Source organism: Phyllostomus discolor, chromosome 3, assembly GCF_004126475.2.
Source record: "Phyllostomus discolor isolate MPI-MPIP mPhyDis1 chromosome 3, mPhyDis1.pri.v3, whole genome shotgun sequence".
NCBI lineage: Eukaryota > Metazoa > Chordata > Mammalia > Chiroptera > Phyllostomidae > Phyllostomus > Phyllostomus discolor.
In genome coordinates this window covers 89,484,237-89,506,762 of record NC_040905.2, presented here as the reverse complement: position 1 = coordinate 89,506,762, position 22,526 = coordinate 89,484,237, and the positions used below count along the sequence as shown (strand labels likewise).

The following is a 22,526-nucleotide window of genomic DNA, read 5'->3' as shown; positions in this document are numbered from 1 at the left end:
CTAAGAGGCTTTCTACATCCCAGTGGACAGGAACCCCACTGCTTTTCACAACCAGATGTTATTTAGGTTTCTTCCCTGGTTCTGGTGCTCTAGGCTGTAGAGGCCAGCTTGGGGTTTAGACCCTATGGGGTCACCTTCTCAGGGTGGACCCCCCACCCAAGCCCCACTGAAATATCTTCCCAGAACTTTAGCTGCTGCCTGTAGGAACAGAGCCAGCCCTCTTGTGCCCCAACACTCCCTACCAGTCTTGTTGTGGTGAAGTGCCTTTTTTCCATTTGTCCTTGATTATAAGGCTTCTTTCCAACCTTATAATTAATGAAAAATCTTTATAATTAATTGTAATTCCAGTTTGGTCCTGTGAGGAGGTTAGTGTACCTTCCACTTACTCTTCAACCATCTTGGGTTCTCTGTTAATTATTTTTGCTATTCATAAGTTTTTTAAACATTTTATGTATGAATTAATCAATCTTTTTAAAATTATAGTTGTATTTTCAGTCATAGTTTAAAAGTCTTCCTCTGACCAGTGGGAAGGGGGACGATAGTGAAGGGTAAAGAGGGTCAAATATATGAAGACAGAAGATGATTTGACTTTAGGTCATAGGTACACAATACAATATACAGATGACATATCATAGAATTGTACACTCACACTTAATCGTATTAACCAATGTCACACCAATAATTTAATTAAAAAAATAAAACTAAGGTTTCTTGGCCAGTATGGAAAAAATTAACTTGCAAATGGGCTTCATTACATATGAACTTGCAAATTAAAAATAAATTGGATAAAAGAACTAGAAATATAATGACAAAGACCAGAGTCATTAGAAAGGAAAAAATATAAAGATTAAAGCAGAAGTAAATGACAAAGAGACTAAAAAAATACAGAAAATCAATGAAACTAAGAGCTGGTTCTCTGAAAAGATAAACAAGATTGACAAGCCTTTAACCAGACTCATCAAGAAAAAAGAGAAATGAAAGAGAAGTAACAGGTGACACCAAAGAAATACAAAGGATTATTTAAAAATATTACAAACAACTATATGGCAAAAAATTGTAGAACCTGGATGAAACAAATAAATACCTAGAAACATATAATCTTCTAAAACTGAATCAGGAGGAATCAGAAAATCTAAATATACTGATTACAATAATGAAACTGAAGCAATAATAAAAAAGAACTCCAGCAAACAAAAGTCTTGGACTGAATGGCTTCACAGGAGAATTTTACCAACCATTCAAAGAATCAACACTTATCCTTCTTTAACTTTTACAAAAAACTCAAGAGAAGGGAAGACTCCCAAGCTCATTTATTGGGGCCCTCAGTATCCTAATGCCAAAACCATCTACAGACTCTAAAAAGAAGGAAAATTATAGGCCAATATTCCTGATGAACATAGATGCAAAACTCTTCAAGAAAACATTAGCAAACTGACTACAATAATACAGCAAAAAGATCATATGTCATGATCAAGGGGTTTTATTCCTTGGATGCAAAGTTGGTACAATATTTGCAAATCAATAAATATGATACACCACATAAACAAAATGGAGGATAAAAATCACATGATCATATCAATAGATGCTAAAAATGCATTTGATAAAATCCAGCACCCATTTATAATAAAAACTCTCAGCAAAGTGGAAATAGAGGGAACATACCTCAACATAGCAAAGGCTATGTATGACAAACTCACAGCCAACATCATACTCAACAAGAAAAATCTAAAAGTGTTTCTCTTAAGATCAGATAAAAAATAGGATGTCCACATTCACCACTCTTATTCAACATAGTACTGGAAGCTCTAGCCACAGTTATCAGAGAAGAGGAAATAATAAAAGATATCCAAATTGGCAAGGAAGAAGTAAAATTGTCATTATTTGCAGATGGAATGATATCGTATACAGAAAACCCTAAGTCTCCACCAAAAATCTACTGGATCTGATAAATGAATTCAGTAAAGTAGCAGATATGAAATAAATACCCAGAAATCAGTTTCATTTTTATACACCAGTAATAAACATAAGAAAAGAGAAACTAAGAAAACAATCTCATTTACAATTGCAAAAAAAAAGTACCTAGAAATAAATTTAACCAAGAAGGAAAAAGACCTGTACTTGAAAAATTATAATATACCAAAGAAAGAAATTAAGAAAGATACGAATAAGTGGAAACATGTATCATATTTATGGTATATAATAAGTAGAAACATATACCATGTTTATGGATAGGAAGAACTAACATCATTAAAATGTCCATACTGCCCAAAGCAATCTATAGGTTCAATGCAATTCCTATCAAGATTCCAATGGCATATTGCATAGAACTAGAAAATCCAAAAATTTATATGGATCCACAAAAGAATTTGAATAGCCTCAGCAATCCTGACAAAGAAGAACAAACATGGAGATATCATGCTACCTAATATCAAAACCACATGGTACTGGACTAAAAATAGACATATAGATCACTGGAACAGAACAGAGAACTCAGAAATAAACCCATGGCTTTACGGTCAATTAATATTTGACAAAGAGGCAAAAACATATAATGGGAGAGGACAGTCTATTCAATAAATGGTGCTGGGAAAATTGAACAGATACATGTAAAAAATAAAACTAGGCCATTTTCTTACATTATACACAAGAATAAACTCAAAATGTATTAGACTTAAATGTAAGATGTGAAATCATTCAAATCCTATAGGAAAACATAGACAGTAAAATCTCAGATATTACTCACAGCAATATTTTTCTGATATTATCTCTTCAGACAAAGGAAACAAAAGAAAAAATGAACAAGTAAGACTGCATCAAACTAAGAAGGTTTTGCACAGCAAAGGAAATCATCAACAAAATGAAAAGACAACCCACTGGATGGGAGAACATATTCGCCAATGATACATGATAAGGGGTTAATATCCAGAATGTATAAAGAACTGATACAACTTTCTAAGTGAACTTGAGCAACAGTAATTGGTGGCACAATAGCTTAAGGTAACTGCCAGACTGGGAGAGCCACTAGGAGGTAACTCGATGCTGTGCTCCTTCCTCCTAAGGCACCTGCTTGAAAGCTTTCTGGCTAAAATAATAGAAATCCAGGCATTCATTTATTCTAATATTTACTGTCTACTGTGTACCTTGAAGACCGTATAATGGAGTAAAAGAAGATTAAAACTGGCTGCACTGAGCTTCAATTGTCCCTACTACAAACTTGCATTTACTGAAAAAGGTGAATCTAGACCCAAACAAAAGCTCTTTGTGATGTACAGCTTCCAGGGCAGGTGCAAACCTAAAGCAACAAGCCAGGCTGCCTGCAAAGGAACCATTTGGGGTGCTTGTTACAAAGCCCCTACCCTGAGACTCTACTTCAATAGCTCTTGGCTCTGCTTGGCAATACTACATTTAACCCAAGTGATTTCTAATAAAACTCCTTTGTTTTCTAGAAAGTTAGGTTGGGATTTTAGGCTTAGCAGGAAATCTCTCATCCTTGGTAGGATAGTCATTTCTTTCAACAGTTAAACCATCTAATTTGCTTTAGCTATTATCCTGAAGTCTAAGAGCAGTACTTCTCAGTAGGGTCAATTTTGCCCCTCCTGGGACACTTGGCAATGTCTGGAAACCTCTTTAGTTGTGACAAATAAGGGATGCTACTGGCATCTAGTGGGTTGAGGCCAGAGATGCTACTAAACAAAGATGCACAAACAGCCAGGACTGCCTCAAAAAAAAAAAAAAAAAAAAAAAGAAGAATTATCTGGCACAGAATGTTAATAGTGCCGAGGCTGAGAAACTCTGGTAGAGTTTAAAAGAGCAAATAGGCTCTAAAGAAGCATGTTCTGCCCATTATTTTCCCTACCACAGAGGTGGAGAAAGTCAGCTTGGGTTACAGGGTAGAGAAGGATCAACTTGAAACCAGCTTATTTTTTAAGAAACAAAGGTTTTCCTACTTGCCCCTAGGCTGGGATAAAACAAGAACTGAAAGTATTTAAGCATAGTTAATCAGCCTGAAGATAGCATTCATTCAATTTGAATGCAATAGCTCCCCAGGACAAACCTTGGGCAGAAAGTTACCTGGCTCTGCCACCACCCAGGAGGTGAAAAGGAGTCTGTGTTGCAACTGTTCAAGGCCGGGCAGGTTCATGGTATTCGTGCAGACAGAAAAATATTCATGGAGCCATCGGGATGTCTGACATGCTTTTATTCATGGGTGGGCATGAATAAAGACTCTGTCTAGTGAGAAGCCTCCACTTGTCTAAGTGCTAGAGGTGAACAAAACCGGAAAAATGCCAGAAAAATTACATAATTCTGCATATGCATGCCCACTTCACATTATGGAAACCGTTTATTGGGCCCAGTCTCAAGGCTGTGAGAACACTACTACTAATCAGGCCCCTCCAAGGCTATGCTTCCCTTAGTTACCCAGACACCTGGGTGAGAAAACCAGACCGCCTCCACTTACCCTACAGGGTCTCTCTACAAAGATCATACCCTGGAAGTAATACCCTTCCTCGCCCTTGCAGTAGCAAGGCATACACAGCCAGGCCCTGCACACAGCACCCCTCTCAAGTGAGGAGCTGCGGACACCCAATCAAGGGCTGTAAATAAGGTGACCCTGGAATCCCACATTACACCATTGTCCTGACATAAGTATCACTTCCCTTCACTCTCAAAGGGGCAGGAAATGTACAAGATGATCTTGCAACATCTTGTCCCACCAGAAAACAAACTGTCAAAAATTATTAGGGTTGTGTCAAAAAGAATCTGGAGCCAAGTTAAAAGAGGCTCCCACTGGCCAAAGGGGAAATGATTTCAGCATCATAAAGAATAACTGCAGTGAATTGATTTATATCCATAAACTCATTTTGATTTTTAAAAAGTAATTGATCACTCTTACAGGAAGCAAAGCAGCCAGATCATTATTGTGAAAACAGGTTAAGGGAAGAAAGATTCAAGTGTTTCCTTTTCTCTATGAACTGAATCTAAGAGTAACCTAAATTAATGAGGGGAAGTTTCTTACAGAAGCATTTCTAGCTAATAAAGGAAGAATCATTTCTAGAGTTAGTGAAATAAGTGGATCTAAGCTCCTGATATTATGTAACAAGAAACCACCAGACATGCCATCATCTCCATGTTCTTGCAAAGTGTGGAATATGAATTTGATTACATCATTAAACCTTAAGTTTTTGGTTGATACAGAGGTCAGAGAACTGCATTAAACAATGCTATGGGTATGCAAACAACAAAATTCAGAATGTAAGAAACTCTACAGGATAATCCAGTTGTTTCAGTGAATGAATTTCAAGGGGAGGGTGGAGAATAGAAACTATAGATTATTAGACTTAGAAGACAAAGACTTGAATTAAAATTATGAATCTTGGGTCTTAACTCAAACCTTCTAAAAGAGTATGTGGGTTTTTTAAAAACAATAATCAGGAATTAAGGAATTGTTAACTTTTAGGTATAATAGTATTGTGGTTATTCTTTTAAAGACCTTATCCTCTAGAGGTACACACTAAAATATTTATAAACATTTGGGATTTACTTCAAAGTTCTTTAGTAGGGGAGGAGAATTGGGAGGGGGTAGAGATAAAGCAATATTGACTATGAGTTTATAATGGTTAAAGTAGGATGGTGAATACATGAGGATTTACTGATACATGTTTGAAATTTTCTATTCTAAAAATCTCTAAATAGAAAAATACAGAAAATATATGACACTTGAATAGGTATAAAAACAAGGTTACTACCATTACATGGGAAAATTCCCTTTTGAGGCATTTTTGAAGCATTGTCCATAAGCTTTGGCCTCTAAGCCCACAGGAGGGCCCAAGTGGGAAAGACAGCAAGGCCTGACTTTATTGAAGCCTACCTCAAGAGATTTCAACTGGCTAAAAACCCAGAGACCTATCTGGCTAAGTGTATGATCAAAGAGAACCTACAATTTAATTCAGGTAAACAGAAAAGAGCATTGATGAGCAACTCACCACCCCTGGTGGCCCCATGCTCCCATCCAGCTTTGGAATGTGGACCTCTCAGAGAAGGCCAAACTCAGGCCAGGTCAGCCCCCATGTCCTATAGACCTGAGGCCAGAGGTTTAGGAAAAGCCTTCCACTGGGTTTGGTTGCAAGGTGGCTAGCATTAAGCTTTGCCTGGCTTGTATGGGAAGTGGGGAAAAATAAGCTGATTTTGCATCTGGACCTCAATGTTGCTGAAATGTCCAATATCTCAGACAGTAGATGTCTCAGATACATCCTGCTTGGTACAGCCCTGTGGGGACGGCTGATGGTCCAGAAGGTCATTAGCTAAATCAAAATTAAACAGCATGGCTATCTCCAAATAAATGGATAAAATAATGTGTTTCAAAACAGACTAAGTAATGCAACTCTTTGTGTTGAAATCATTGTTTATCTTTTTTACAACAGAAAATGGGAAAAGAATCTCAGTAAAAGAGTATTAAGAGACATCATGAGACACATCACATCAAAAGACTAACTTTCTCAGCAGCCAGCATTCAGAGGCACAGAATTACAACACTGCAGTGCAGTCCATGCAAATTTCAGTCTCCAGAATTTCAGACAGGAAGGAAACCCTTTAGTGATGGCAAAATAATAAAAGAAATTTTAAGAAGTTACAAATACTGCATCTTCTCATTTTTAAAGAAATGCATTTTTTAAAATGCCTATAAACATCTTTATTTTCTCTAAATTGGCACTCTCATGCAAAACAGACTGCTACCATCTCATCATTTCCAGTTGGCACTCAGGACCCCAAGCACCTCAGAAGACAAGGATCTAGATGCATCAAGGACAGAGATTACTCAGTAACAAGAGGTAGGTGGCAAATGCATTTCAGGGCAAGAAGCTGACAGGACCAAGACACAGGCTCAGATCCCAGGTTCGGAAGTTTCCTGGGAACATCCACGGGTTCCATGTTGGGTGGTTCTGAAGACCAAATACATTCACTAAAGTATAAGCTTCACAAGGTCAAGGATTTTCCCATTTTATCCACTGATAATATCTCGAGCACCTAAAAGAGTTCCTGCACACTGCTAGAGACATGAATAAATATGTATGGAATTAATCAAGTGAGAAAACAAAGAAAAGCATTTTATATACTGTACAGTGCCATCAAATATAGAATATTAATACTAGTTCATCTTTCAAACTAATTAGATCTTTATACAGAACTGAATGCTGTTTTAAAATACATCTTTATTCAGTGATCAATAGCAAAATATTAATTTCCTAATAGATATGTGGACAGCTGCTATAGTACAAGGAATGGAATGGGGAAACTTTACAGATGAAGGCAGAATGTTACAAAGGGGGCTACAAATAAAATAAAATAAATGAGGCTGCTTGAGTGATCCCAACTGTGGAGGGAAAGATCCGGCACCCAAGCAGACTGGGCAGAATGAGTGAGCACAAGAATACCTTCTCATACACCACTCGCCACAAACATAACTAAGAACACAATATTTAATGGTTTTGTGTGGGTGCTTCCAGTGCCAAATCACAAGCTCCAGGAGAGCAAGGTCTCATCTGTCTCATTAACCACTGTATTCCCAGTGCCGGGTGTATAGTAGGTGTTCAATAAATACTTATTAAATTGACGAATCAGGGTGAAGAAGGGAGACAGAGTATGTATCCTGACAGGCAAGATACAAACCTCAGAAAAATTAGGTTCAAGCTGCCAACACTGGACAAAATTTTGGCTTGACCACCAGCCTTGCTCAGGAGATGGATATGAACATCCAACTGAAGGAGAAAAACCTCAATGTGAACCAAAACTCAGGATATCTTTTCCCCAAAAAACGGTAAGAAAAACTGTTAGCACCACCTACGTAAGAGATGGGAGAGGCTGTGATCTCTAGGAACTCAAAATGAACCAGGCCTTGCCCTTTTTCCTTTTGAACAAATGGAAAGCAAATGGGTCAAAGTGTCTTTCTACAACCCATAACCCCGCAGTAAGTAAAGATGAATTACATCCTCCAGGGAGGTCTCCCTCTACTTGGTGGTCTTGCAAGGTCCCACCTTGTCCAGCATGTTCCGTTAGCAAAAGAGATGCATTTCCACAGGGCACCCTTACTGCACAGGAATCTCCTGGCGATGCTGAGTTTTCTGGTGCCGGTTGAGAATGGACCTCTGGTTGAAGCTCCTCCCACAGGCAGGGCAGTGGTAGGGCTTCTCCCCAGTGTGGATCCTCTGGTGTCTGACCAGCCGCTCCCCTTTACTGAACCGTTTCCCACACACCTGGCACCCGTATGGCTTCTCCCCCGTGTGGGCTCGCCGGTGCACAGCCAGGTTAGCATTCCTGCTAAAACTCTTGCCACACTCACAGGTGTAGGGCTTTTCCCCAGTGTGAGTTCTCCGATGCACCTGGAGATGCTGTCTCCGGCTGAAGCTTTTCCAACAGTCCCCACACTTATAGGGCTTTTCCCCTGTGTGACTCCGCTGGTGGACCTCCAGGTGGTGTCTCTGACTGAAGGTTTTCCAGCACTCGCTACACACATAGGGTCTCTTTCCCAGGTGGGTTCTCTGGTGCTTCATGAGGTATTCTCTCAGAGTAAACCCTTTCCCACACTCAACACAGCCATAGGATTTTTCTTCTTCATGGGTTCGCTGGTGTCTGACAAGATTTGAGCTCCGACTGAAGCCTTTACCACACTCGGGGCACTGAAAAGGCTTCCAGAAGGAGCTGTGAGTCTTGAGGTCAGTGGGCATGGGTAGGATGCCATGCTGGGGAGGAGGCGGCCCTGGCATGTTTCCCACAGAGTCACCAGGCTCCTGCTCACAGGTTCTTCCAAACTCAGGGCTCTGGAGAGCAGCTCCCCCAAACCTCTCTGATGTCCCCTGAGCAAGCACCCCTTTGAGTTCTGCCTGCTGGATTTTGGCCTCCTTTTCCTTGCTCCCAGTACCTACAGGACAGACAAAGGAGACACAGACTGATTCTGTAATAGCTAGGAAGTAAATTTATGTTAGAACTAATTCCTTCCTTTTTCCTTCAACCAACAACCCCAATACATTTTACTTTCTTTGGCCCTAAAGCCAAACTTTCCTTTACTTCTTTCCATCTCTGTCATGGACTGAGTATCTGTGCCCCGTCTCCAAATTCATTGGTTGAAGCTCCAAGCCCCAGTGGGATGCTATCAGAAGGTGGGGAGAAATCTGAACTCGCTCTCTGGACAAACACAAAGAGGTCATGTGGCCATGATCCCTCATGACGGGATTGGTGCTCTTATGAAAAAGAGACACAGATCTGTCTCTCCCCACTGCCCACCCCCTCTCTCTGCCACATCAGGTCAAGTCAAGAAGGTGTTGTCTGCAAACCAGGAAGAAGGCCCACATCAGACACAGAATCTGCTGGCACCTTGGACTTCCCAGCCTCCAGAACCATGAGAAATAAATGTCTATTGTTTAAATCACCCAATCTTTAGTAATCTATTGTAGAAGCCCAAGCTAAGACAAATTCTATGCCTTTTTAGAGAATAGTCTACCAAATTTTAATGTTTTCCCACTTAACTTTCTAATTCAGACTCTTTTATTTCCTTCAAAATCTAACTCAATGACTTCTTAGAAACACACCTTGATTATTCTCTTACTATAGATCTCTTCACTACAAACATATTTAATTAGCACTTTATTTATTCTGTACTTATTTATCTATGACCTTTTTGTAACTGCTACTTAACATCCATCCAAATATTTTGCCTTCCTCAGTGACCATAAACCTATTCCAGCAATAGTGAGCTCTTGCAGTTTTCCATCTCGTACATTTGCCTGCTCAGGCCACTGTCCCTACTCACACTGCTCCTTACACCCAGCCTCGTTTTACTAATCTGGGTCTTCTGAGAGCCCAGCAGAGTGCCTGACTCACAAAAGGTGCTTAATGACTGCTGGATGAACAAATGAACCCAGTTTGTCACTGACATTCTTACACCAGACCACCTCTACTACAGCATCTTTATTAAGACCAAAATGCCTGTGAATGCTACTGAAATGCCTTGCCCCTTCTAGAAGTCCTCCTCTGATCTCTCTTATACTCTCTCTAAATTAACAGAACAATTGTTTATAGGAGGACAAGAGGAAAGGGAAGAGAAAAGGTAATAGGAAGCAAGGAAGGCAAGAGAGAAATGGCAAGTGGTACTTAAACTGAAAAAAGAGTCCTTTCAGGCAAGATCATTAAAAGATAAAAAGAAAAGAGACATTACATGCTTCCTGATTTGATTAAAATATGAAGGACACAGCTATCAACCCTGAGGTATTCTTGTTTCATGAACTTTCCGTGAAAGTGAAAGTGTACAAAAAATAAATGGAGAGTTCAAAGAATTTTCACAATGAACACGCCCCTATAAACAGTATCCAGTTTAAGAAACATTACCAGTACCCACAAATTCTTCTCCTATCCCCTCCAGCGACTATATCCTGCCCTCAGAGTAACATACTATCCAGGCTTTTATCACCATAAAGCACATTTGCCTGTTCTTGAACTTTATATAATTGATCCACATTGTTTCTGGCTTCTGCTCAATATTGCTATTCTTGTGAGATTCACACATATTGTGGTGAGTAGCTGTAGTTACACTACATTCTTTTTCACTGGTGTAACTATTACAATGTAAGAATATATTCCAACCTATTTAGTGTTTTCACTGATGTTCACTTGGGTAGTTTCCAGTTTTGAGGTGTTATGAATAGTAAAATTAAATCTAAATGCAATGTGTGAACCTTGCCTGGACCCTAAGGAAAGGCAAATAAGTATTAAATACTATCGAACTGAGGCCTGAAAATATTTATTTTCTCAGGCCTTATCCTACACAGCCATCAATGCCAGAACTGCAACTACTGGGGAATGAATGTCAGGAAGACCTGAAGGTTGAAGCAGCTAGCAGATGGTGTGTCTGAGAAGTAGACCTTCACCTCACCTAGACTCAACATAAGCGCTTAGGGAAGTACTAGGGTTGTTCTGAAGCAATGAGTGGCTAACAGGACAAACATACAGCCAGAGTCTCTAGAAGAGTCAAAAAAAGGCCAGGATAGTGTAAACCCCCTAGGAACAAGAGGGCAGAATCCTTCCCCACATAGTGGCATCACTGGCAGAGGTACATCACTGATGGGGATTAAGACACTGGAATGGCCCTGGCTGGCGTGCCTCAGTGGATTGAGCGTGGGCTGCCAACCAGGCATCGCAGGTTCGATTCCCAGTTAGGGCACATGCCTGGGTTACAGGCCATGGCCCCCAGCAACTGCCCATTGATGTTTCTTTCTTTCTTTCTCTCTCTCTTTCTCTCTCTCCCTGCCCCCCTTCCCTTCCCTCTCTAAAAGTAAATAAATAAAATCTTAAAAAAAAAAAAGAAGACACTGGAATGATGGGACCTCTATTTGGGACATGCTGCATGAGACCCTGCACTGTACAGTTACCTCTGAGGGTTTCTACATCCTCTGCCATCAGGTAATTTCACATCTCTCTCTCATGGTGTGACAACCTTGTACTGGACCCAGGTCTCCCGAGCCCCTTCCTCTAGTGCTCCTTACACTGCTCCATAATAAGCATTATCATTATTTTTAATATCATGAGTTGCTTTTATTTTGTCAACTTTTTTTCTCTACAAATATCACAGGATTTTTTAAATAATTTAAACCATTTTAAGTGTACAGCTCAGTAGTTTTAAGTACATTCACACTGTTATACAACTAATCTCTAGAATTCTAATTCATCTTGCAAAACTGAAATTTTGTCTCCATTAAGCAACTCCCCATTCTCCCTTGCCCCAAGTCCCAGGTAACCATGAATCTACCTTCTGTTTCTACGAATTTGACTATTCTATTATAGATATCACATATAGGTGTAATCATACAATATTTGTCCTTTTGTGCCTGGCTTGTATCACTGAGCATAATGTCCATAGTCAGCATTATTATAGGCACTTGGGGTCTTCATCTGACTGTTAAAATCATAGAGGCAGGCACCTTTATTTTTAACTTTTCATAGTGACTACTATGTGGACTGTTGGCCACATAGCAAATGCCAAATAAATTTTGGGGGGTGAATGAATGCTCACTGACTCATAAAGAAATCATTTAATAATACTTATACAACTAATGAAAATATCTAACACTACCATGCTTGCCAAATGTTCAGATTTATTATCTCATTAAATCCTCACAGCACCAAGAAACAGTGTTATATGAATATCCCCATTTTACAACTAAGAAAACTGAGACCTGAAAAGATCAAGGGAGAAGCCCAAGGACACAGTAAGTAGTGAAGCCAGCATGCATTCTCTCAGGTCCTGAAGGAAGTACAATAATGCTCGTACTCAGCCCTCAACATATGTCAAGATGAAAAAAGGCCAGGTGAGGTTAGGACGTATGAGTGGTCAGTATACAACTTACCAAGAAGTTATTAAAGAGGGGGAGAAAGAGAATTAGAGAAAACAAAGGACAGGGCCAACCTCAGTTCTTTTCCTGTCTCCACTGTGTTCCCCATTCAGCCCACATAGACTTTCCACATTATTCTTCACTCTGGAAATCCCCCAGCCCCCGCAGTGCCCCCTGCTAGCTTTCCCAGTAGGGCCTTCACCCTGGTAACCCTTCCTGACTCTTTTCCTGCTCATGTTTCCTGCACACGAGCTCTTTACATGTGCATGATGGCCAAGTCCTCCCAGCTCTCATCTCAGGTAAAACCTAGCCATCACGTGAGACAGGCCAAACCAGGCTCTGCTTGCTCCATGACACAGGCCCACACTGACCCTTCCTGTCTCTAAAACCCTGCCGTGAATTCTCATGCCCTCCTCTAGACATCTACTCTACATGTTCCAAAGGTTTCATGTAGATTAGTTCTCCCCAAACCAAAGCTAAGCTGGGGCCTACATGCAGAGGGCATTCAATAAACACGTGCACGATGAATGAGATCAGAGGTTCCAGCTTTTGCTGCTTTTCTCTTGCTCTCAAGCCCTTGGTACCCTTCAATCATGTACACAGATCAGGTGCTCAGGAATCCTAATGACCAACCTGTCCCATCACAGCCAGAATAACTACTTCATGTTTTCTTGCCCCTTGCCTTCTTGTCTGACACAGCAATGCGCCTAGCCAGTTCTCACACCCTTGGCCCACACTCTTTGATCCCATTTATTCATCTGCCATGAAATCCCCTTCCTTTGACAGCAGCACCAGTTTCTGAAATCTGGGACACAGTTGTAGCTTCCAAAATGCCTGTTTCTTACCTGCAAATGGTCTTACCTGGAGGTGAGACTCCACAGGCCTGTGGTTCCACGTATTCCCCAAAGCAGTCTATCTGGGCTGGGGTCACATGCCTCCACACCTCTTCTGGGAAGGCTAGAGTCATATCTTTAAATGGTCCCAACCCCTGGAAAAACAGGAGACTGCTATGGATAAAGAAATAATCCTGAGAACAGTAGGACTGACTTCCGGCCAAGATGGAGGCATAGGTGGAGAAACCATATCTCCATGCACAACCAAGATTAGAACAATAACAATTTAGAGGCAGAATAACACCCAGAACTGACAGAGAATTTATCTGAATGGAAGTCGGACAGCCAAGAAGTTGAAGTAGACCCGTTCATCCAGACCAGTAGGAAGGGCGGAGACAAGGAGCCAGGTGCGGGTCACGGTGCGCGGAGAACAGGGAGAATTGGGCACATAAGGCAACCAGGAGCACGTAATGCATCTGGGGCGCGTAAGATCACAGCAGGTGGACCCTGAGTACCAAGCAGCAGCTGGTGGACCCAGTGAGGCAGCGATTGTGGACCAGGGCAGAGTGCGCAACCCAGGATCCCAGAGAAGGGACTGAGGTCCCAGGAGAACAGAGTCACCGCCATTTCCCCCCCCCACCCCCACGTACAACATCACAATCTAGCAACTGGGGTGCCCAGCCCTGGTGAACACCTAAGGCTCCGCCCCTCACCATAACAGGAGCAACCAGACCAAAAAAAAAGAGAGAGAGAGAGAGATATGTCTCAAACAGAAGAACAGATCAATGCCCCAGGACTCATCCTTTTGAGCAACCAAGAGATAGCCAATCTATCAGATGCACAGTTCAAAACACTGGTGATCAGGAAGCTCACAGAATTGGTTGATTTTGGGCGCAAATTAGATGAAAAAAATGCAGGTTACCATAAAAGAGATGAAGGAAGATATACAGAGAACCAATAGTGATGGTAAGGAAACTGAGACTCAAAACAATAAAGTGGACCAGAAGGAAGAAAAAGACAACCAAACAGAAAAGAATGGAGAAATAAGAATTCAAAAAAATGAGGAGAAGCTTAGGAACCTCCAGGACATCTTTAAACACTCCAACATCCGAATTATAGGGGTACCAGAAGGGGAAGAGGAAAAGCAACAGATTGAACACGTATTAGAACAAATAATAAAGAAGAACTTCCCCATTCTGGCAAAGGAAATAGACTTCCAGGAAGTCCAGGAAGCTCAGAGAGCCCCAAAGAAGTTGGACCCAAGAAGAAACACACCAAGGCACATCATAATTACATTAGCCAAGGTAAAAACGAAGGAGAGAATCCTAGAAGCAGCAAGAGATAAGGGGATAGTAACCTACAAAGGGGTTCCCATCAGACTGTCAGCTGATTTCTCAAAAGAGACCTTACAGGCAAGAAGGGGCTGGAAAGAAGTATTCCAAGTCATGAAAGACAAGGACCTATATCCCAGATTACTCTATCCAGCAAAGCTTTCATTTAGAATGGAAGGGCAGATAAAGTGCTTCTCAGATAAGGTCAAGTTAAAGGAGTTCATCATCACCAAGCCCTTATTTTATGAAATGCTAAAGAGACTTATCTAAGAAAAGAAGATAAAGAAAAGACATGTATAGTAAAAGGACAGCAAACTCACAAATATTAACAACCACACCTAAAGCAAAACCAAAAGAAACTAAGTAAACAATTAGAACAGGAACAGAACCACAGAAATGGAGGTCACATGGAGGGTCAGCAACAGGGGAGTGGAAGGAGGAGAGAGGGGGAAAAGGTACAGAGAATAAGTAGCATAGATGGTAGGTTAAAAATAGACAGGGGGAGGGTAAGAATAGTATGAGAAATGTAGAAGCTAAAGAACTTATAAGTATGACACATGGAGATGAACTAAAGGGGGGGATATGGGTGGGAGAGGGGGTACAGGGTGGAGGGGAGTGAAGGGGGAAAATGGGACAACTGTAATAGCATAATCAATAAAATATATTTAAAAAAATAAAAAATAAACGAACAGTAGGAACTGTCATTTATTGCTGATGGGAACGCAAAATGGTACAGCCACTTTAGAATATAGTGTGGCAGTTTCTTACAAAATTAAACATATGCTTACCATTAAAAAAATGAAGGAAGTTGGGTGATAGTCTCAAACAAAAATATAATCTACCATAGACTTGAGTAAGTCATTACACAGACAAAATGAAAATCAAATAAATCTATGTTAATACAAACAAAAAAAGAAAAGAAATAATCCCAAAGTAGGAGCAATCTAAAAGCAGAGTGACCAGAGGGGACAACACTGTAGAGAACAAAGCAAGAAGATGGAAGGAACCAGGGTCCCTAGCAGACGGGACCCTGGTTCCCTTAAGAGCAGAAGCACCTGCCTCTCGACAAAGAGTAATGAACTGGTTTGAGCCACTTTATTTTTCAGTCTCTGCTGTAGATGCTTAGCCTGCACCTAATAAACACAGCATCCAATTTCCACTTTCTAATCACCTCTACTTAATCCTTAACCTTGGTTGAGCCTGAAAGCTGCTATTTACCCCTTATCTCAAATTAGTTTTCTATCAGAGATAAGTCAACATTTGGGCAAGCCTGTCTTAAATGCCATGTTAAAATAAATGCACTGTCATTCACGACACCATAAAGAACTATTACGACAGATGAGGAGGGTCTGATCAAATTAAAACACACTGCTGTTCTGCATTTTCTCCAAACCCCATCCATAGAAAACAAAAACAGGGAATGTTGCCAGCATCAAACCTTGTTCAATACTAGCTTTAATTAGATCAGACTTGACTCACTTCTTTTTTTCTGCCATGAACTTTCTACAATGAAATGTTCACTTTAAGACTCGTCCCTTTTGGAAAGGTGCCACACTGGAAATCCCTCACCACCCTGGTAATCTCATGGAAGAGACTTACAGTGTGGCAAGAATGCCCATCTTTGCTCTAGTTACCCTAGGCTTGTAGCAGGCTAAGAAGTGCAAGCAAGGCCAGAACTCCTTGTGGGGCCAGTGTAGGGTCCAGACAGACCACTCTGCTCAGCACTCCTGAGAGCCCCCAACCCCAAGTCAGCTACACTCCTGCTAATGTGGGGGAAGGGGAGGTCCAGAGGAAGAGCAGCAGCAGAAGTATCCATAAAGGCCAGCCACAAAGGGTTACTGATCTCCTGGCCAACAGCCACAGCCTAGATCAGGTCACCGGGGTTTCTATCAACAATGTCCTCCTCCCCACTATTAAAATAGTAATACTGGGTCAATAAAAAAAACTCAGAGTAATACAAACAAGTGAATTGAGCCTTATGTCCAGACTCTAAGGCATAGACTCAATTCAAATGAACAACTGAGGATAGTGAAATGGAGAGAACAAATCCCATCAGAACAAGAAAGGGAGAATAATTCAACTTTGTGGATGGACCTCTGTTGTACATAGAAATCTTGGGGAAAGTGAACCTCATTCAAAGCAATGTCATGAGCACCAAAAGGGCAGAGGCACAGCTCACCTGGGACCCAGCCGTAAGGAAACCAACTGCCATTTCTTGGTCTCTGGTGTTCACTGGGGGGAAGCCAGGACCAGCCTGAAGAATCGGCAGACCTGAGCAGGGGGAAAAAAGCATGAGCAGAATCAGTGCTATCTTACAGTTAGCTTATTCAAAGGTGTCCAATGTCTGACACAGAAACCCAGGAACCAAAAGAAAACTCCAGACAGACAGGCATTTGTGTGTATCCTACCCTGTTCTCAGCTGGGAATATGGTCTCAACCCAATACACCTGTCTCTTCAGAGCTATGCATGATCCCTACTCTGGAAATAATTCCCTTTGAGATTTAGTAACAGAATAAAGGAACACATTACTTTTAGGGATATGGTTGATCTGCCTACTTAAAAATATCTCTACATGTTGGCTAAATATTTCCTGATGGTTTCAAGAAGTAATGTGAGGGGAAAGGAGACAAATGACAAGAGAGCATGATCTCACATATACCCTGAAGAAATTAAAGAGTCAAGGTGTAGAAAACAATTTCACTTCATTGGTTTCCTATTAAAGTCAAGGAGGCAGCCAGAAAAACTCAGAATTATGACACAGAACTCCTCCAAAAACCAGAATTATCTCTGGAGGGTGGGCCCCTTGAAATGCAGGCCACCCCAGCTACGTGTGAGTGTTCCAGGAACCCATCTCTATCAGAGTACCAGCTGGCATTGTTGGGAGAAGCTGCATTCGGCTTCAGTGAACTTTTTTGAAGATTTTCAATGTGTTTCAATGTGTTTGTCCATTTCATGATGGGTGATTTATGAGCTCACCTGCCCACACCACTGTGTATTCAATAGTTTTTGAGCAAAAATGGTATCACCCCCATGCCCCACCCTCCCTATTCACTTGACCTTGCCCCAAGCAACTTTGTTTCCCTGGGTGAAAAAAGTTGTTAAACATAACATTTTGCTGATGCGAGAGAGGTGAAAGAAAAAATGGCAGAAGCACTAAAAGGCAACAGAATCGACAAGTTCAAAAACTGTTCTGAGCCATGGAAAAATGGCTTAATAGGTGTATTGCATCAAGTGAAGAGTACTGTGAAGGTGACTAAAGTTTAAACATGTAAGAATAAATAACTTTTTATAAATAAATTCTGGGGATTCCCCCTCCTTCTAACCGCCCCCGCCCCCACCTCACACACACACACACACACCTTGCAGGTAACTTAGTTTATCAACTGTTAGGTTTGTAAGGGAAAGAGGGAGGGAGAGGACACAAAGCACCATTTCCTGTGACCTTACTTCCTGTTTGCATCTTACCCTGCTCCTGGAAGGCCTGTGTCCCAGCACCAGGGTCCTGATTGAGGTGCTCATCAGTGCCTTGTTCTAGGCCTTGAACTCCTTCCCCACGGGGCATCCCCCACTCAGGCTTGACTTCCACTGGCCCCAGGTGGACACCAGGTTCCCAAGTGCTTCCGCAAAGTGCTGTCTCCTCCTGCTCTCCCTGCACGTGGCATGGAACCTAAGAACAGGCCCAAAAACCTATTTCAAATGAGGCCTGGTTATGAAGGGAGTTGAACTAAAACCTAAAAAGAGAGCCAGGAAGAACCATTCCAGCTGCAGGGGAGAGGAAGGACGAGCTGGCTCAGCTCTTCACCAGGACATCAGTAAGAAGGTGAAGAGGAAGCTAAACTGCCCTGCTCAGGCTCTGGGCAATGTTTATGTGTCCATACCATTTTACAAGGATCCCTCCTGTCTGCCTCAAATACAGATCAAAGCCCACCATGAATAACACCACAAACAGCCTAAATATGGTCTCACTACTAGAAAAAAAACCTCCCCAGTTACAGATGCTGAAAATAAAAACTACAAAGCCTAAACTCTGCCATAAATTAGCTGGTGAGAAAAAGTTGCTCTCTTCCTTCCCAGCCAACGATCATGTGACTATATCAGAGAGGCACAGAGAATGGCCAGAGTCCCAAGGAAGCACCAGCGGTGCAGTTGCTTGGCATCACCAGAATGCCGCCACAGAAGCACAATGTGAGCCATGTGAGCCGAGGTCCCAGATGTGGAAACAGCACCATTACAGACAACTCTTCTTAGTGAGAATATTCACAAAATGGACTCCCTGCACTCCCACATGCAGTTCTGTCCAAAAACGAATGGGTCTAGGAGGAACCCTGGAATCTATCGCATCTGCCTTCTTTGAGCCTGAGACTCACATATGCGCAGGCTTCTACCCTGATGACCAAAAGAGAAGCCCTGGGAACGGCTTTTCTTGCTGAAAACCCCACTGCTCTCCAAAAAGTACCTCTGGGAGTATAGACGCAGAGATTCTGCATCTAACCATCCTCACGGTTCCTCAAACCTTTCAATTCTTTAAAACAAGACCTGAGACCCCCTTCTCACCCACCGCCTTGGCCTCCAGTGCTCTCTCTGTGAAGTCCTCCACCATGGCCACCAGGGCCTTGCCACTCTCTGGGCCATGCTCCCGAATCCAGGTGTAGAACTCCCGGGGCAGGATGGTCAGGAACTGCTCCAGCACCAGCAGCTCCAGGATCTGCTCCTTGGTGTGCAATTCAGGCCGTAGCCACTGGCGACAGAGCTCCTGGAGTTCCCTGAGGGCTTCCTGGGGACCAGCTGCCTCCTGGTAGCGGAACTGCCGAAACCTCAGCCGGAAAGTCTCAGGACTAGGGTCCTCCCTTCCCCTGCCCCATGGCAACTCTTTCTCCAATTTTACCACAGGAACACCCATCTGCTGCTGCTGCTGAGGATCTTCTGCCATCACTGGACGCTCTTTAAGCATCTTCGCAGTCCCACCCAGAAGACTGAGGGTCTGTTGGGAAGACCAGACAGACAATGACCATAAGTGAGACACAGATCAGTCCATCCCAGTTGTCTCTACATCAATGAATAGTCTGCTGGAGAACATATGAATTACCTTCTATGAGACATTTTCAAAAGACTAAACACACATCCTGAAACTCACGTCAGTTCAATTCAGTATTTGCTAACCACTTAGTATGAGCTGAGAGTAAATTTAAAATGTATAAAGTTTAGCATACCCACAAATATCTCAGGATCCCATTAAGGAAATAAAACTACAATCAGAGGGTATAAGATGGGTAATAATTAGTTCAGTCACCTGGGCCTACTCTTCCAAAACTAAAGGAAATAAACATTCAATACATACATATGCCAGACCCACAGAAAGTAGAAATACAGTAGAGAATAAGACAAACCAGGTGCTTATCCCCTGAAACTCATATATTAGTGCAGCAGAGAGAAAAGAACAAATGTAAGCAAATAAATTAAAATGATAAATGAAGGTAAGTTCTAGAAAGGAAATAAGTAGAGTTCTCTGCTAATGGGGGACAAATAACTTCAAGAACACTTTTCTGAAGAGATGATGCTTAGGCTGATACCTGAAGAATGAGAATGAGCCAGTCCCTCAAAGAGCATTCCAGGCAAAAGCTTTGAGGCTGGAAATTACTCTGCATGTTGAGTAACAAGCCAAAGTGCAGTGTGGCTTCAGCAGAGTGCACTAGGGGCACAGCTATACAAGAAGCAGTAGCAGAAGCAGGAAGACACCGAATTAGCCAGGGCCTGGGCCATAGTAAGAATTACGGGCTTTACTCTTATTTCTTGTTTTAGTAGAGAACTACATATTTTACAAAGGCCGCTTTACCTGCAGTGTGACAAGAATTAGTGGGGGAAAGGAGGGAAGCAGCACTTACTGTGGCCCAAGCAGGAGATGATAGGACTTATATCAGGATGGTGGCAAAGAAGCAGACAAAGTTAAGACATATTGTGGAGATAAACCAAATAGATTTGCTGGTAGCTTGGGTGTGTGCTCAACCTACAGACAACAGAGCAACATATATACCATTTCTAACTTGTGTAGGCTTTACCATTTACAAAGCATGTGAACACATACTCTCATTTAATACTTACAATTCTGTATGGTGAGTACTACTTCTCCTAGTTTTCAGATGGAAAAACTGAAGAGGTCAAGGTGAGATGGCTGGCCAAGGTCAACGTTCCAAAATATATAATTTAGATGAGAAATATGGGAAGCCAAAAAGAGAAAGATAATTGTAGGTTCAAGTACTCCTGAGAAAGAAGAGGCTTCTAGACTGGAGAATGCGGGCAAAGTGGGTGACGTAGGCTGGGCAGACAGATCTGGAAGTCCAAAGCGAGTAAAGGGCTCAGCTTTCAGGGGAAGAGATCACTCTAAATGGAGCAAAGAATGAACGACTGGCAGGAAGCAAATCTGGTTTCTGCTCAATATTCTATTAGGTGTTTATGTATTTATCTGCTCTTCTTAAAACTACTTTACACTTTAAGTGTATTCATCTTCTCTCCTGCATCGATTGTTCTTTCATGATTTTCTAGCTGTTACATTTATCCTAGCGCAAATGTTTACCAATGTGTGTCTGCCTACCAGATTCCCTGAAGACAAGAAATGTCCTCACTCATCTTTTATTCCTCATACCTGACAAATAGAAGGCATCCCATAGCTATTCATTAAAACAGTATCCTACTGTAATAACTACGTTCACTTTTCAGAGTTCTGCTTTAGTTCAAGGTCTCGGTTTTGTAGACAAGAACCCAGCATTAAGCCGACTCTGGCCGGGCGGGATCTGCAACGCTACTACCTGAACCACCCACGGGCGTCCCCCGCCCCCCACCCCCCCCAGCCCTGGGTCCCTGCCCGCCAGGCCTTGGCACCACGGAAGGCAGCTCCCAGAGACGCGCCTTCCCCAGAGTCAGTGCGGCCTCCGCAGCAGCCCGAAACTGCACCATAGCCCAGCCCGGAGCCCCGACCACCGCCATTCTTATGGGCCCAACCCGGGTCTCACCCAAGTCCCCGCACCCGTGCCCACGCCAGCCTCCCCAGTGCCCTCTGTAGACCGGAAGTGGGCCACGGATGCTGTCAGACAGGTGCGTGAGGAAAGGGCCCCTTCCGTTTCCTCTCTAGGACTCTCGGAGGTCGGAGCATCTCGATGGCTGCTCATCCTCTTAGGCCGTTCCAAGTGCGCAAGGGGCTCTGTCCCGAGCTAACTGCACTCCTCGAAGCTCTCGGTCGCGGGTCCCTTTGCGCCTCCATGCTTTTGCACCTGCTTTCCCTCTGTGGTATGGACTCTCCAGACATACACGGGACACAGCGCCTCCCTTTTAGGGGGTTTCAATCCAGTAGGTCAACACATATTTATTCCTTGTGCCCCGCTGCTTATTGCCATGCGTAGGGACTCAGAATGTCGGAGGAAGGAACTTAATATACGTTTACATAAAAGAGGCTCGACTGCAGTAGTTGGGGGAGGGTAATCAGGGAAGTCTTACTGGAGGAGTCGGCACCTGCGCTGGGATTTCAAAAGTGGACCAAAAAATGAGGTAAGAGTGTCCCCAGCAGGGGTAGTAGCACCATGAGCCCACCAAGTGGGGAGGAATTAACGGCATTCCTGAAACATCAGAGCTACTGGAGCAGACAGTTAAAATAACTATTTCGGAAGATAACCTGAAGGCACTAGGAAGCCGTGGAAAGGAACCAAGTTTAGAAAGATGCTGCGGAGAAACTACGAAAGACGGAACAGAGGAGATAGAGGTCCAAAGCCCTCAGAACAAAGGGCCTGGGGCTTTGGGGCTGCCCTTGCTTTTTTTTTCCCTGACCTTATCTTGCTTTGCCCTAAACCTATGCCTTTCTCTCCCATCTGAGCAATGTCCATTCTCTTCCAAGAAAACGTATCACCAATAAACTGCTTGCATAATTCTTTACTGTGTCAGCAAGAAGAACCAGGTTTCTCTCACAACACCGTGATCAGCTTGACTGGACTGA

The 22,526-nt window shown here is 42.5% G+C and overlaps 1 protein-coding gene across 4 annotated transcripts; it reads right to left on the bottom strand.

The window, feature by feature from the left end:
• Window positions 1-5,186: 5,186 nt before the first annotated feature.
• On the bottom strand, window positions 5,187-22,421 carry ZSCAN25 (zinc finger and SCAN domain containing 25). 4 transcript variants are annotated; one of them, XM_036019876.1, is made up of 7 exons: window positions 20,645-21,546; window positions 20,428-20,549; window positions 19,104-19,526; window positions 18,011-18,212; window positions 16,724-16,815; window positions 13,242-13,368; window positions 5,187-8,917 (listed from the first exon to the last, which is right to left on the bottom strand). In XM_036019876.1, the coding sequence occupies exons 3-7, from the start codon at window positions 19,494-19,496 to the stop codon at window positions 8,085-8,087; spliced, it is 1,647 nt and encodes a 548-aa protein (XP_035875769.1). In that variant the 5' UTR covers window positions 19,497-19,526; window positions 20,428-20,549; window positions 20,645-21,546; the 3' UTR covers window positions 5,187-8,084. The 4 variants fall into 4 exon arrangements, with proteins under 4 accessions (XP_035875769.1, XP_035875768.1, XP_035875770.1 ...); XM_036019875.1 differs by lacking the exons at window positions 20,428-20,549; window positions 20,645-21,546 and adding an exon at window positions 21,553-22,417; XM_036019877.1 differs by lacking the exon at window positions 20,428-20,549.
• Between the last annotated feature and the right edge of the window lie 105 nt (window positions 22,422-22,526).

Coding starts and splice junctions, on each gene's coding strand:
- ZSCAN25 (XM_036019875.1), bottom strand. CDS start 21,708: ATGAGCAGCCATCGAGATGCTCCGACCTCCGAGAGTCCTAGAGAGGAA. Junction 16,816..18,010: donor ACAGGCCTTCCAGGAGCAGG/GTAAGATGCAAA, acceptor CCCCCTGCTCAG/GTCTGCCGATTCTTCAGGCT. Junction 13,369..16,723: donor TCCTTACGGCTGGGTCCCAG/GTGAGCTGTGCC, acceptor CTGTTTTTCCAG/GGGTTGGGACCATTTAAAGA.